This window comes from Camelus dromedarius, chromosome 1, assembly GCF_036321535.1.
Source record: "Camelus dromedarius isolate mCamDro1 chromosome 1, mCamDro1.pat, whole genome shotgun sequence".
In the NCBI taxonomy this organism is placed as follows: domain Eukaryota; kingdom Metazoa; phylum Chordata; class Mammalia; order Artiodactyla; family Camelidae; genus Camelus; species Camelus dromedarius.
Window position 1 is genome coordinate 48,438,902 of NC_087436.1, and position 14,952 is coordinate 48,453,853.

General features: G+C 33.9%; 1 protein-coding gene across 1 annotated transcript in view; it reads right to left on the reverse strand.

Moving 5' to 3' along the window:
* Positions 1-14,952, reverse strand: part of AIMP1 (aminoacyl tRNA synthetase complex interacting multifunctional protein 1) — a 34,762-nt gene that overhangs the window by 4,375 nt on the left and 15,435 nt on the right. Inside the window, exons 4-6 of the mRNA XM_010980669.3 lie at positions 14,100-14,270; positions 8,659-8,870; positions 5,614-5,782 (exon numbers count right to left, since the gene is read on the reverse strand). Coding sequence (XP_010978971.3) covers positions 5,614-5,782; positions 8,659-8,870; positions 14,100-14,270 — 552 coding nt within the window. The remainder of the gene's footprint in view (positions 1-5,613; positions 5,783-8,658; positions 8,871-14,099; positions 14,271-14,952) is intronic.

Sequence of the window (14,952 nt, forward strand, 5' to 3'; positions counted from 1 at the left end):
ATCTACAAATAGTAGTAAATATGAATTCCAGAGATCCAGGCTTTCACAAGTCTGGAACAGAAGCCAAAAATTTCATTTTAATTAGGCCATTCTATTGTACAAAATGCTCACTGATCATCAGCTTCTCTGATATCTGCCAAGGCCATAAAAAGCTTAGCACTAACTTAATTACTTTATGTTTTCATTAACTGAGCTTTTGAATTATAATAATTGTAACTATCACCTTGTGTGGTACAAACACTAAAGTATAACTTTGCAAATAGGGGTCAATCACTTTTACAAAACTAATTAATAGAGAAAAATAGTTTTTGACAGGAATGATCTTGGCAACCATGAAGGCAGATACTCAGGTCTGTTCTCCAAACACTGGTGGGGTTTTTTTGGTGTGTTTTGTACATGTTTTACTAGCATGTTTCCTTCATTAACCAATTTATTGACCTCCTACTCTATGTCTGACATTTTTCTGGAATATAATTCTAGACATGTTCAGAAAAAAAGCAGTTAAGCAACTGGAAGAGTGTAGTGCCTGAGGGATGAGATGGGAAATACTATGGGAAAAAGGAAATCTAGGTAGAAGATTGGGAGATGCATTTTCTCCCTTGGGAAATATTAGTGAAGACTAGTAGGTATAAGTGACTGAATAATATAGCCAAGGGAATGAACATGGAAAGAAAAAGAGAAGAGGTCAAGCATGGAAAAAGAGAAAAGGTCAAGGGTCAAGGGTCAAGGGCCAAGGTCAGAGGCACTCTAACTAAGAGGTCAGGGAGGTAAGAAGAATCAGCAAAGGAGACGAGCAGAGCAGCCAGTGAAGCATGAGGACCACCACGCAGGTGTGGTGTCAGAAGCCAAGTTAAAATTAATTAAGGACTGAGAACTAGCCATGGATTTAGCTACAGGGAGTAACTGGTGACCTTGACAAGAGCAGTTCTGGTGGAACAGTGGACAGAGAAACCTCATCAAAATGGGTTTTACAGAAAAGAATCAAATACAAACAGGTTTTTTGGTTTTTTTTTTTTAATTTTAAAAAACATTTTATTAGTTTCAGGTATACAACATAGTAATTAGATATTTTTATACATTATTAAATGAAAACTGCAAGAAGATCAATTACTATCTGTCACCATACAAAGTTGTTACAATATTGATTATATTCCCTACATATACATTATATCCCTGTGACTTACTTATTTTATAGCTGTAAGTTTGTACCTCTTCATTGCCTTCACCTATTTTGTCCATCCTCCAGCCTCTTTCCCCTCTAGTAACTATCAGTTTGTTCTCTGTATCTACAATTTTCTGTTTTATTTGTTTGTTTTGCTTTTTAGATTCCACATATATGTAAAATCATATGGGATTTGTCTTTATCTGACTTATTTTACTAAGCATAATACACTCAAGGTCCATCCGTATTGCTACAAATGGTAAGATTTCATTCTTTTAATGGTTCAGTGATATTACATTGTGTGTGTGTGTGTGTGTATACATACATATATATTTCCCACATCTTTTTTATCTATTCATCTATCGATGAACACTTAGGTTGCTTCCATATCTTGGCTATCATAAACAATGCTGCAATGAACGTAGGGGTGCATATATCTTTCCAAGTTAGTTTTTGTTTCCTTCAGATAAATACCTAGAAGTGAAATTTCTGGATCATATGGTAATTCTACTTTTAGGTTTTTGAGGAATCTCCATACTGTTTTCCACAGAGGCTGCACCAATTTACATTCCCTCCAACAGTGCACGAGGGTTCCCTTTTCTCCACATCCTCACCACATTTACAACTGACTCAAAAAATACCTAGGAATAAATTTAACTGAGGAGTTGGAAGACCTGTACTCTGAAAACTGTAAGACACTGAGGAAAGAAACGGAAGATGACACAAATAAATGGAAAGATACATTGTGTTCATGGACTGGAAGAATCAGTATCGCTAAGATGTCCATACTATCCAAAGCAATCTCCAGATTCAATGCAATCTCTACCAAAATTTGCATGGCATTTTTCTTAGAACTAGAACAAATAATCCTACAAAGTGTATGGAAACACAAAAGACCTTAAATAGCCAAAGCAATCTTAAGAAAGAAAAACAAGGCTGGAGGTGTCATATTTGAAACTATACCAAACTTGAAATTATACTACAAAGCTGTAGTAATCTTAACAGTATACTGCCACAAAAACAGACACAAAGATAAATGGAACAGAAGAGAGCCCGTGCTCAAATCAACAATTAATCTGTGACGAAGGAGGCAAGAATACACAATGGGGGAAAGACGGTCTCTTCCATAAATGGTGTTAGGAAAACTAGACAGCTACATACAAAAGAATCAAACTGGACTCCTTTCTTACACCATATACAAAAATAAACTCAAAGTGGATTAAAGACTTAAATGTAAGTCCTGAAACCATAAAACTCCTGGAAGAAAACACAGGCAGTAACCTCTCTGATATCAGTCTTAATATTTTGTTAAATATGTCTCCTCAGGCAAATGCAACAATAGAAAAAATAAACAAATGGGACTACATCAGACTAAAAAGTTTTTGCACAGTGAAGTAAAGCCACCAAGAAAACTAAAAGGCAATCAACTGAATGAGAGATAATATTTGGATATATATCTAACATATATAAAGAACTCATACCACTCAATAAAAAAATTATTTTTAAAGAACAAATAGGTCCAAAAGTTAAAGACTCTTGCATATCATACATGCTTTGTGATTCAACATTAACATATATTTATTAATAATACTCAATATCAATAGAAATAAGCATGATCTTAGAAGTTAAAATCTGAATGTAAATTCTCATTTATCATTAGACCAAAAATAGTGCATTCTCAAAAAAAAAAAGGGGGGGTGTCATAGCCTTTGTCTCCTAGCTATAATACTATTTTCAAGTTATTTTTGCTTGATGCTTTAGGGACCAGTTACCATATTTAAATACTAAAATTTATGGCTTCACACATTTAAGATTAAAAAAAAAGTAGTGAAGAGGTTTTTAGCCAGTGTTATAAAAATATTACTTGGCATCTTCTAAACCCAGTGGAAATTTTTGGTTTTGTAGTTGGAGAAAACAGCTGTTAAGTGTAAAAGCCTATTCAAAGCCAAATAGCAATTCAAAGGTTTGAGCCCCAACTGCAGTTTCTATACCATACTTAATATATACAACATGAAATATAAATCTCTAGACACTGAGTACATTTAACTTCACATCAAAATGTACCAGCAGACACCTTAAGCTTTAAAATGTAAAACATATGGTGAAAAATAAAGCACTGATAAATCATGGCTGTCTCTGGGAAAAGGAAGAAGAAAGAATTAAGACTAATGGTCTGTTGCATACATAGTATTAACTGTTATTTCCTTTCAGATTTACTGCTACAGAAGCAGTAACTGATATGGAAGCGTAAGCAAGATGAGTATTAACAGACCTCATGTCTCTAAATGTATCAATTATTTGATGCTGTTCAGCTTGGTTAAGCATATTATAATTTATAAGAAAATAATTCAAACAACCTTATGGGCCCCTTTAACATTAGGTTTTCCTTTCTTTCATTTTACAAATATTTTTTGTACATGATCTATATATTCATATGCTAAGACACAAGGAGAAACTATAAATATGGAAGAAATATCACACTTTGGAACAATGTAAATAAAAACACACAAATAGCCAAACAGATTGAAAGATTAAAAAATATAGCAAAGGCAAGAAACCCATACTGGGTTATTAGCATCTCTAATTTAGTCACCGAGTAACTAAAAACAACAACAACTGTCAATAGACTTAATAATAACATTCAAATAATAACAACTGATTCAAGGGTTGAAATATTAATCCATTAATTCTATGAGACAAGGGAATGAAAGTTGTTATAGAAAAAAAAGAACTATAAGCCTTCTCTAACGAAATAGTCCATATGAATTCATAGTAAGCAGCAATCAACAAACAAAAATGCTAACAGTATTAGAGGTTCAGGCACATCTACTGATCCTTCTACAAACTCTAAATAGCCTTAAGCAAGTAACTAAGTTTTGATGGGTCTCAGTTTCCAAATTTGTAAAATAGTGGGTTAAAGTAGATGATCTCTTCCAGTTCTAAACATCTACAATTTATATCAAAAATAAAACTTAAAATGTACTAAATCATAAGTATTTAAGTAAAAAGAAAGGCAAATGTTAATCTGAAAAGGTAAACCAAGATTTGGGGTTTTTTTCCCTCAATATATGATGACTCCTAAAAGAAAAAAGTTGGTTATTATTGTTATTCCATTCCAACTTAGTGAGAGACTTCTAAACAATTTCAGGTTTGTCACATATACACATGACAGCTTATCCAGAAGCATGAAGTCTGGGGAAGTGTTTTGATATCCTGGTAAGTAGAGTGGCAATCATGTGCTCCTAGAACCTAAAGTCATCATGCTGCTTCGAGAAACGATTCAGACTGGGATTTCCCCCAAACCTAATTTACCAGAGAAAGTTCTAAGAGCACAGACCATTATGATTTCCAATCTAACAAAGTTTAAAACATACACATGCAATCAAAATCACGGATACTTGTTAAATAACTTCCGTAGTTTTTAGATTAGTCTACTTTGGATTAGGAGTGGAGAGCTGACTTTCAAGGAAGTTAACTCATGCTTTTATCCATTTTTTTAATCTTATTATTCCAATGTTAAAATTCTTCATATCCTAGTATTTCATCACAGTTAACACAGGATTAAAAAAAATAGGACTATACAATCACATCAGCCTTGCTATTCCATTAAAACTCAGCTATTTCTATAAATATGTCTCCAAATCAATTCTGACTTTTAAACCTAATTCTATTCGTTATCCTAATTTATTTCTGCTTTCCCTTACTCAAGTCAAATGAACAGCTTCTGTAAATGCAGTCTTTTAATTTCTAACTCTTTTTCCTCTTATGAGATCTTCCCTCTTTTAAGAAAGAAATATTTTTCTACATCTGCCAAGCATCCTTTCTCTTCTGCTTCAAAGACTTATTTGAAGAAAGTTTCTCACACATTATGGAGCTTCATCTGTCTCAGAAGCATTTTATTGGAGAGAATAAGCAATATGAAATGAAACTTCCTTTTAGGTTATAAAAATAAGTATAAATTTTGACTGAAGAGATTTTTCTCTATACCCTCAAGTCTGGTAAAAGCATATGCAAGTATATTATTAGACAGACTTAGAAAATTATACATTTTTCCCTTCCTGTCTGACCTTTTTATCTCTTCATTTTTCTGTATTGCATTCTGAGACAATGCACAGCTTAAATGATTTTGCAACACATTAATTTGTTCTCTATCCACATTACCCTCTTCTGCTATGTAGGTATCAAAATTAGTACTTCACCTAGGGTAAAATCTCTTCGGTGTTTTCTGTAAACTGAGTGTTCACGGGAAGAGGGTGATTAGATGGTTGTACTCAGTGTGCCAACTTGAGTCAATCTCAATAAACTTGATAATAATATCAGTAATAATAGTCATTTAAAGTTAAAGACTTGTAAGTCATACACAGGACTGATTTTAAATTTAAACATTCCAAGCACAGCTTTGAGAACAATAATTTCCAAACTATTTTAAATAAGGACTAATAAATACTTACCAGGGAAAGCATCAAAAGTAATTCTGTCTCCAGGAACAGACCCATCAGGAGGTGCCAAGATTTCAACTTTCTCTGGTGAGCTAGCACACATCACCATTGCTTGGGATAATACTCCCCTCATCTTTGCAGGTTTCAGGTTACAAAGTAAAATCACCAGCCGATTTTGCATCTGTGTGAAATACAAACTGATGATTAAAGACGTACAGAGCTTTAGAATAATCATAATCATAGAATACATTAAAGTACATCTATATGCTAAATAGCAAATGTTCTATTTTTGTGGCTGTTTTTATTTTTATTTGTGTCCCAAATCTTTTATGTTGTTAAGTTTTATATCAACATGAAAAAAAATTCTACAAGCTGCCAATACATTATAAATCAAAGAGCAAAGGTAAGGCCTTTCACTTAAGTATTTATTGAATGAACAAATAAATGATTGAGTAAAACAGATTTGGTTTTGAATAGCTACCATGTACTAGCAATGAGACTGTATAAAGTTGATCTCCCTGTATAAAGTCGATGAAGCAAATGATATTAAATATCTGTCACAAGGATTAAATCATAACATGTATGTAAACACTTAGATTAGCATTAGCACTAAACAAATGCATAATCATTTTCTCCTACATGTTTGTCATTTTCAAAACTATGCAAGATTCATTTCCTAATTTAAAAAATACTGTTCACTTAACAATTCAAGCAGTATGCACACCACAATTAAACTTAGGGCTATTTCTACAATTTATTATAGAAATAAACAAATTTCTTTAAACTTCAAAAGTTGAAGTCTCTTAATTTTTTCCCCAACACACAAAAATAAGAAACACAGTTGTTTAAATTCTTTCAACAGGTTTAAAATAAAAGAACATATGAGAGCACTATCACTATGGGGCAGGAGAGTGGGTGAGAATTCTGGATAAAAAAATTTTACAAATAAATGTTATGTGTAAATTTACCTCCTAATTCTATGATTAAAAAATATAAGCCTAAGAATCGAATGTAAAAAGCCCTCTTTTTGGAGGTCTTCATGAATAAGACTCTTCTTCAAACAAATAACTGTAATGTCACATAAATGAGAACTTTAAAAAAAAAAACCATAGCAAATATGTATAAGAAAAACAACAGCGTTAGCTATATGCACTCTGTTAAGAATTAGATGATAGCTGGGGATATTTATCTCAGAAAAATAGACAAATGTAGAAAATCTGGTATGCAATTTTGGGGCTAAGTGCTGTTACTTTATAGAATGCTTACTAGTACTGACTTGATGGGTTAGATACAGATGTGTATATAAATAACTTTGCTTGTGGCTGCGAGTGGCAGCTTTAGGAAGAGAAGAAATAGTCTGCAACTTATAAGAACAAAGATGAAGTCCCATTGAGGAAGAGTTTTTCCAATTTTGAGCTGGCTCAAGATCAGTTGGTTCTTTTCTCCAGGGCTCCTTATGAATCTAACTTCATAAGTACTTATGAAGGAGCCCTGGTCCTGTACAAAATGAATGTTAACAAGAAAAAAACAAAACATGTGCCAAGTTTATCTTTTTTTCAGAGATAAGAGAAATTTCTTCACTGATCTCCTTAATTCCATCTTTCTCCCCTCAGCAAAGCAACCAGATGATACTATTAGTATGTGAGACAGATCATGTTACTCCTTAGCTCAAAAATCCTCCAATGGCTTTCATCTCACTCAGCATAAAAGCCTAAGTTTCTACAATGATCTGTAAGAACCTTTTATCATTTGGCACCCTCATCTCTGATTTCATCTCCCATGGCATTTCCCCTTGCTTACTCTGCTACAGTGACACTGGCCTCCTGCTGTTCTTCAAACATCCCAGGCATACATCTGACTCAGGGCTGCCTGAAAATGCTCTCCCACCAGACAGAATAACTTGTTTTCTTCATTTTCTTAGACCGTTACTTAAATATCACTTTCTTTGGCACTCCTTGGCCACTTTATGTAGACAACATCTTCCTAGCCTTAATACTTCCTAGATTCTTTCCCTACTTTACTTTTCTCCTGGTATTTATCGTTATGTAACATAGTATGTATTATAATTTTCTGACTCCCCCATTGGAATATGAGCTTCACAAAGGCAGGGTTTCTTGCTTTTTTTTCTTTTTAAACATATCTATCTATCTATCTACCTACTTATCTATCTATTTTAATTCACTGTTGTCCCCCTTGCCTAGAATAGTTCCTGGTACACTGTGGGTGCTTAATAAATATCTGCATGCAGAAACATGAATGAATGAATGCAGGAACTTGCGCAAGTTCACAATGCCAATAAGCAACAGAGTTGGCAATGAACAGAGGGGCAGACCATCTTAATACTGAAGTCTATGGTCTTTGTGATATCTTTGAAGCACCATGAGGCAGAGGAAATAGGTAGATGACTCAAATTACTAAAGAAGATGTCTAGAAAGAGCAAATTAAAAACTACTACTGTCTTTGATTCTTTCCAATGTCATTGGAAACATATATATACATTTAAATACTTAAGTAATAAAATACAAAACATCCAACATTTAATGAGTAAGTAATACCGTTAAAAACTGCAAGTTCGATTTTCATGATTCCCTCTCCTCTTTATTCTTCAGGTATGAAAATACTTCTTGAGTTATTAAGAAAAAAAAAAACTCATTCTCTTACTTTTAGATTGGAGCTGTCTGAGTTTATGTAACAGTGAGTTTTAAAAAATCAAGGAATAATAAAATTCCATGATGGTACAACGAAGATGAAAAAAATACATATTATATTTTATACAAAACACCAATATAAAAACATTTTTGAAAATTAAGAAAAAATAATACATCTTTTCTTCTTTCCATGATCATGAATTTGATCTTAATTTATACATCGTTTACAAGTTTTTGGTAGTTATATGCACTTTTGGTGGAATTCATTACATTCAAATGAATCAACTGAATTAACCAATATTGGCTCATGTTGAATGGTAATCTGATACAAAATCATATGAAAAATCATTCAGAAAGAGGGAATGAAAGTGACATGTATATGTAAAGTAATTTTAGCTGTTCAGATTACCTGTTCAAGAGGAACATGATTCACCAGGCCACTGACAACTGTTCTTGGGGTTGTTTCCCCAACATCTACTTCTTCCACATACAAAGAATCTGCATCAGGGTGTTTTTTGGCCGTGATGATACAACCAATTCGAAGATCAAGACGGGAAACATCGACAGGCTTAGAGTCAGCGCTTCCTGCTACTGATTGCTGCTTTTTCTCCTTTTTCTCTCCTAAAAAATACTTATGAATGAGTAAACATCGGAAGTAAAACAAAAATACACTATGAAAAACTCCAAAGCATTAATACTGATGAGTTTAAAAGAAAAATGAAAGTGTTTATCTCCTATATTCACTTACATAAAAACAAAGGAAAGAATTATTCATATCATAACATCTTAATTCTATTTTAGCTGCTTCTCCATTGAATACCTGTCTCTCTAGCTGATGACATAGCGTAGACGTTCGTAATCTATGGCTCACAGACCAAATCCAGCTTGCTACCTGTCAAACAGCTTTACTAGAACAAAACCATATTCATTAATTTATGTATTGTTTGGATGCCTTTGTACTACAGCAGAGTGAAGAAGCTGTAACAGAGACTTTACAGCCTGCAAAGCTTATTAACATATTTACTAAAGAGCCCTTTACAGAGAAAGTTTACCTATCCCTGAAACAGCCATGTAAAGAATTTTTTAAGATTTACTGTGACTCTAGAGAGTGAAAAATTATTTATTTATAAAGAATACCACAATCAGTAGCCAATAATAGAATGAACTACAATCAAATATAATTTCACTGATAAAATGTTTCTCTCATCAGTTAAACACACCAATAAATATACAGTGAATTTCTCCATTTCTTATATTTCCCTGAAGACTTACTAGGGCTTTAGGTTTATCCACAGCAACTATTTGAGGGGAATAGAACACTTTATTCTGATTATGTTTTTAAAATTTTACTACTACTTATATGCTTCTAATATAACTTTCATTAGCAAAAGATACTTTAGCCACTGAATCAAAATGCAACCTGTAAAGAGTTCATATTTCCTAAGTTTACATTTAGCTTCTCTGGCATCAAAAAAAAATTTTTTTTAAGTAAAACAAAATAAAAACTTATTTATCTTCCAACTACAAGGTTGAGATAAGGTAATGTGGCTTCGAAGCATCCTTTCTCATCCTTTTATATCTTTGTTTCATCTTTGAACAAATATTTACTGAGATCTAAGACACAGCAAATTGTAAGATTAGTGGCCCACACTAGCCAGGCACTAAAAATCTCTTTTAAGACACATGTATACAAGGAACATGTGATAAACATTTCATACACAAAAAAATATAGAAACACAGAGAAGAATAATTCTCTCCACTCTCCAGAGTGGGAACAAATGATTTTGTATAAAGGACATTCACAATTTATACAAAGATAGTTTACAAAGGTGGGTGTAGAGCTAGTTCAAAATAATGGACAATTTTTAATCTCATTAGCATTTTTTTTTAACAAACACCATTTTCCATATAACATTCTAGGAAAAGATTTTTTTAATGGTAAAGACATAAATGATACAAAAATGTATGCATAATTACTAGAAAAAAACACACCAAAAATCTTAATAGCAGTTGTCTTTGAGTGATAAACTATATATTTACTCTAAAATACTATACACAGTATAACAGTATGATATAACTATATTCATAAACATTTTTTAACTTTAATCTACCACCTGAGCATCTGAAATACCTTTATCAGCAATCCATATTACAGAGGTGATTGCAAAAATCAACATCTATACCAAAATTCTGTTAGTCATCATAAGGGATTTTATAAATGTTTTGCTGACAAATGATTGATGCTCATATGTGGCAGTACAGAAAGACTATATGAGCATTAAAGCCCTTGCTTGAGCAGAATTTTGGAATCTGGCAATCTTAGCAGCCAAACATTTATGCAACAGCCCACTGTTCCAGCAATGTCCAATACAGGAGCTGTCAACCCCATATAGCTATTTACATTTAAATTTAAAATTAAATTAAAAATTCAGTTTTTCAGTCATACCAGACACATTTCAAATGTTCATAGCCACATGTGGCTATTGGCTACTGTGTTGGATAATGCAGCTACACAAAACAGAAAGCTCTATTGGAGAGAGGCATTCTAGACCTAGACCTCCAGTTGGACTTGCATGCTCCCTCCTCCCACAAAGGAAGATATAGTTGCCCCATTTGACCAGAAGGTTGACTGATCCTGTAGCCACAATAATGCACCCTCTTTGAGGAGGGAACTCACCAAACTTGTAAGAACAGGATGCATGATAAAATTAATAAAGTGAAAGAATAAGCCTGACTTGCTTCCATTGTAACCATTACCACCTAGTGGTGAAGTTATGTAAGAAGGGATGTCCAGGCCCTAACTACTTCTAACAGAGGCTCCTGATGCTTACCAAGAGGAACTGACAAGTGTTAGGTGCTAAAATGGCTTTGGTTAGTTCATAAACCCCTCAACCATATCATATTTTCCAAAAAAAAATTTTAAATGAGTATAAGTATTATGAGAGGCATGCATAATGAATTACAATAGCACTTTTTAAGACATATTTGGGGAAACAAAGTCTAGAAAGGAATAAAGGAGAGAAGTCAGATTTATGATTGAAAAAATAGCTTCCGCAGCAAGGTAAACTAGAAAGCATGAGGCTTTAACATTAATTCAAATGAGATCATGAGAACCTGAGCTACCTGGAAGCACCTAACAAAATGGAGGCACAGAGCTGGTCTCCAGATGTGTTTTGGTGGTAGAAATTACAGGCATACCTGATTTTATTGTGCTTCCCTTTATTATGCTTCAGATATTGCATTATTTTACAAATTGAAGGTTTATGGCAACTCTGCATCAAGCAAGTCTCTTGGCACCATTTTTCCAAAAGCACTTGTTCATTTCATGTCTCTCTGTCACATTTTGGTAATTTTTGCAATATTTCAAACTTTTTCATTATTATTATATTTGTTATGGTGATCTGTGGTCAGTGATCTTTGATGTTACTATTGTAATTGCAAATACCCATATAAAATGTTAAATAAATGTTGTGTGTTGTGACTGCTCTACTAACCAGACGAAACCATCCCTCTCCCTTTCCTCAGGCCTCTCTATTCCTTGAGACACACTGTTGAAATTTGGCCAATTAATAACCCTACAATGGTCTCTTAGTGTTCAAAGGAAAGGAAGAATCACACATCCTTTACTTTAAATCAAAAGCTAGAAATGATTAAGCGTAGAGAGGAAGGCACATCAAAACCTGAGACAGGCCGGAACCTAGATCTCTTGTGCCAGTTAGCCAAGTTGTGAATGCAAAAGAAAGTTGAAGGAAATTAAAAGTGCTACTCCAGTGAAGACATGAATGGTAAGAAAGCAAAACAGTCTTATTGGTGACATGGAGAAAGTTTTAGCCGGTCTGGATAGAAACCAGCCAGAACATTCCCTTAAGTCAAAGCCCAAAAGCCACAGCAAAGCCCCAACTTTCTTCAATTTTGTGAAGGCTAAGAGAGATAAGAAATCCGCAAAAGAAAAGTTTAAAGTCAGCAGACACTGGTTCATGATTTAAAGAAAGTTGTCTCCATAACATAAAAATTCAAGGTGAAGTAGTAAGTGCAGATGTAGAAGCTGCAAGTTATCCAGAAGCTCTAGCTGAGATCATTAATGAGGGTGGCTCTTTACACTAAACAACAGATTTTCCACGTAGGTGAAACAGCATTCTATTGGAAAAAGATGCCATCTAGGACTTTCATAGCTAGAGAGGAGAAGTCAATCCCTAGTTTCAAAGGACAGGCTGACTGTCTTGTCAGGGGCTAATGCAGCTGGTGACTTTAAGTTGAAGCCAATGCTCATTTACCATTCCAAAAACTGTGGGACCCTTAAAAATGATGCTAAATCTATTCTGCCTGTGCTCTATAAATGAAACACCAAAGCCTGTATGACAGCACATCTGTTTACAACATGGTTTACTAAATATTTAAAGCCCACTGTTGAGACTTTCTGCTCAGAAAAAAATGAGTCTGTTCAAACTGTTCCTGCTCACCCACAATGCACCTGGTCACCCAAGAGCTCTGATGAAGATGTGCAATGAGACTAAGGTCTGTAGCCCATGGATCAAAAAGTAATTTTGACTTTCAAGCCTTATTATTTAAGAAATACATTTTTGTAAGGCTATAGATACCATAGTGATTCTCCTGATGGAGCTAGGCAGTCAACTGAAAACCTTCTGGAAAGCATTTGCTATTCTAGACACCATAAAGAACATTTGTAATTAACAAAAAGAGGTCAAATATCAACATTAACAGGGGTCTGGAGGAAGCTGATTTCAATCCTCATGGATGATTTGAGGGGTTCAAGAAGTCAGTGGAGGAAGGAACTGCAGATGTGATGGAAACAGCAAGAGAACTAGAATTAGAAGTGGAACCTGAAAGTGTGACTGAATTATTGAGATCTCATGATAAAATTTAATGGATAAAGAGTTGCCTCCAATGGATGAGCAAGATTGAGAGGAAGATTCAAACAATACAGCAAACTTCACTGTCTTATTTTTAAAAGTTACCACAGGCACCCCAGCCTTCAGCAAGGTTGCTGATCAGTCAGAAGCCATCAATATCAAAAAAAGACTCTCCCAGCAAAAAGATTATGACTTGCTGAAAGCTCAGGTGATAGCTAGCATTAGCAATAAAGTACTTTTAATTAAGGTGTGTATGTTATTTTTTAAGACGTAGTACTATTGAACACTTAATAGACTACAGTATAGTGTAAACTAACTTTCACATGTACTGGGAAACAAAAAAATTCTGATTTGCTTTCTTGCAATATTTGCTTTATTGCAGTGGTCTAGAATCAAACCGGCAGCATTTACAAGGTATGCCTGTATAGGCTTCGGTAGCCAATTAGATATGAAAATTGAGGGACAGGGACAAGTTTAAGTTGACTGTAAGATTTCTAGTCTGATTGCCTAAGTGGACATGATACACCTCCTACTTCAGTTCCTTGGGGTTCCTCAAACCTTAACACCCCCATGCCTTAGTTCATACCTTCTGCTTTTTCTGTCTTCACAAATGGTTCTAAGGTAACTTTCTACCTGTGACTTCTCTGAAGTCCCTATATACTATATATACTCTATATATACACCTAAATTCAGTCAGATCAAACTATACAAGAGCCTCTACACTTAATCTTTATTTTCTACGTTTTAAGTTATGCTGGTCTCTCTACCTCAAATGCCACACTCTTACTTACCCCTGTCAACCTGGTCAATCTTCACATGTCCTTTAGGGCCCAGCTTCTCTATTCCAATATCCGATTATTCCAAACTTTATTCTAGTTCATAAAAGTTTGAACTTTTCTTTGTGACGCCATTATTGTTATCAAAAATGTTGATCTGATAAACCAGTCAAGTGACAAATAACTTTAAAGGTTAAAAATACCTTTCTTTTCAATTTTATCCTTCACCTTCTTTTCTTCTCCTTCTCCTCCTCCTTTTATCTGCTCTTTGGCACCAGAAGATATGGTTGTTATTGGTATAGACTGTACCACATTTTCAGAAGCTGTAGAATCAGCTTGCAGTGGAGTATCAGATGGGAATGGTATTTGTTTCACTGACAGAGAAAATGAAATAGATAATGCCATTTATATTCAAACAAACAAATGGAAAACCATGAAACTGTGAATCAAAAATATGAATTTTTTTTATTGAAGTATAGTTGATATACAATATTATATAAGTTGTAGGTGTACAATACAGTGATTCACAATTTGTAAAGGTTATACTCCATGTATAGTTATTATAAAATATTGGCTATACTCTCCATGTTGCACAATATATCCTTGTAGTTTACTTTATACCTAATACTTATACCTCTTAACTCACTACCCCTATACTCCCACTCCCCACACCCCTCTCCCACTGGTAACCACTAGTTTGTTCTTTGTATCTGTGAGTCAGCTTCTTTTCTGTTATATTTAATAGTCTGTTGTATTTTTTAGATTCCATATGTAAGTGATTTAATACAGTATTTGTCTTTCTCTGACTTATTTCACTTAGCATAATACCCTCCAAATCCATCTATGCTGCTGCAAATGGCAAAATTTCATTTTTTTTAATAGCTGAGTGGTATTCCATTGTATAAATATACCACATCTTTATCCATTCATCTGTTGATGGATATTGATGCTGCTTCCATATCTTGGTGATTGTAAATAATGCTTGTATGAACATTGGGGTGCATGTATCTTTTCAAATTAGTGCTTTTGGTTTTTTAGGATATATAAACCCAGGAA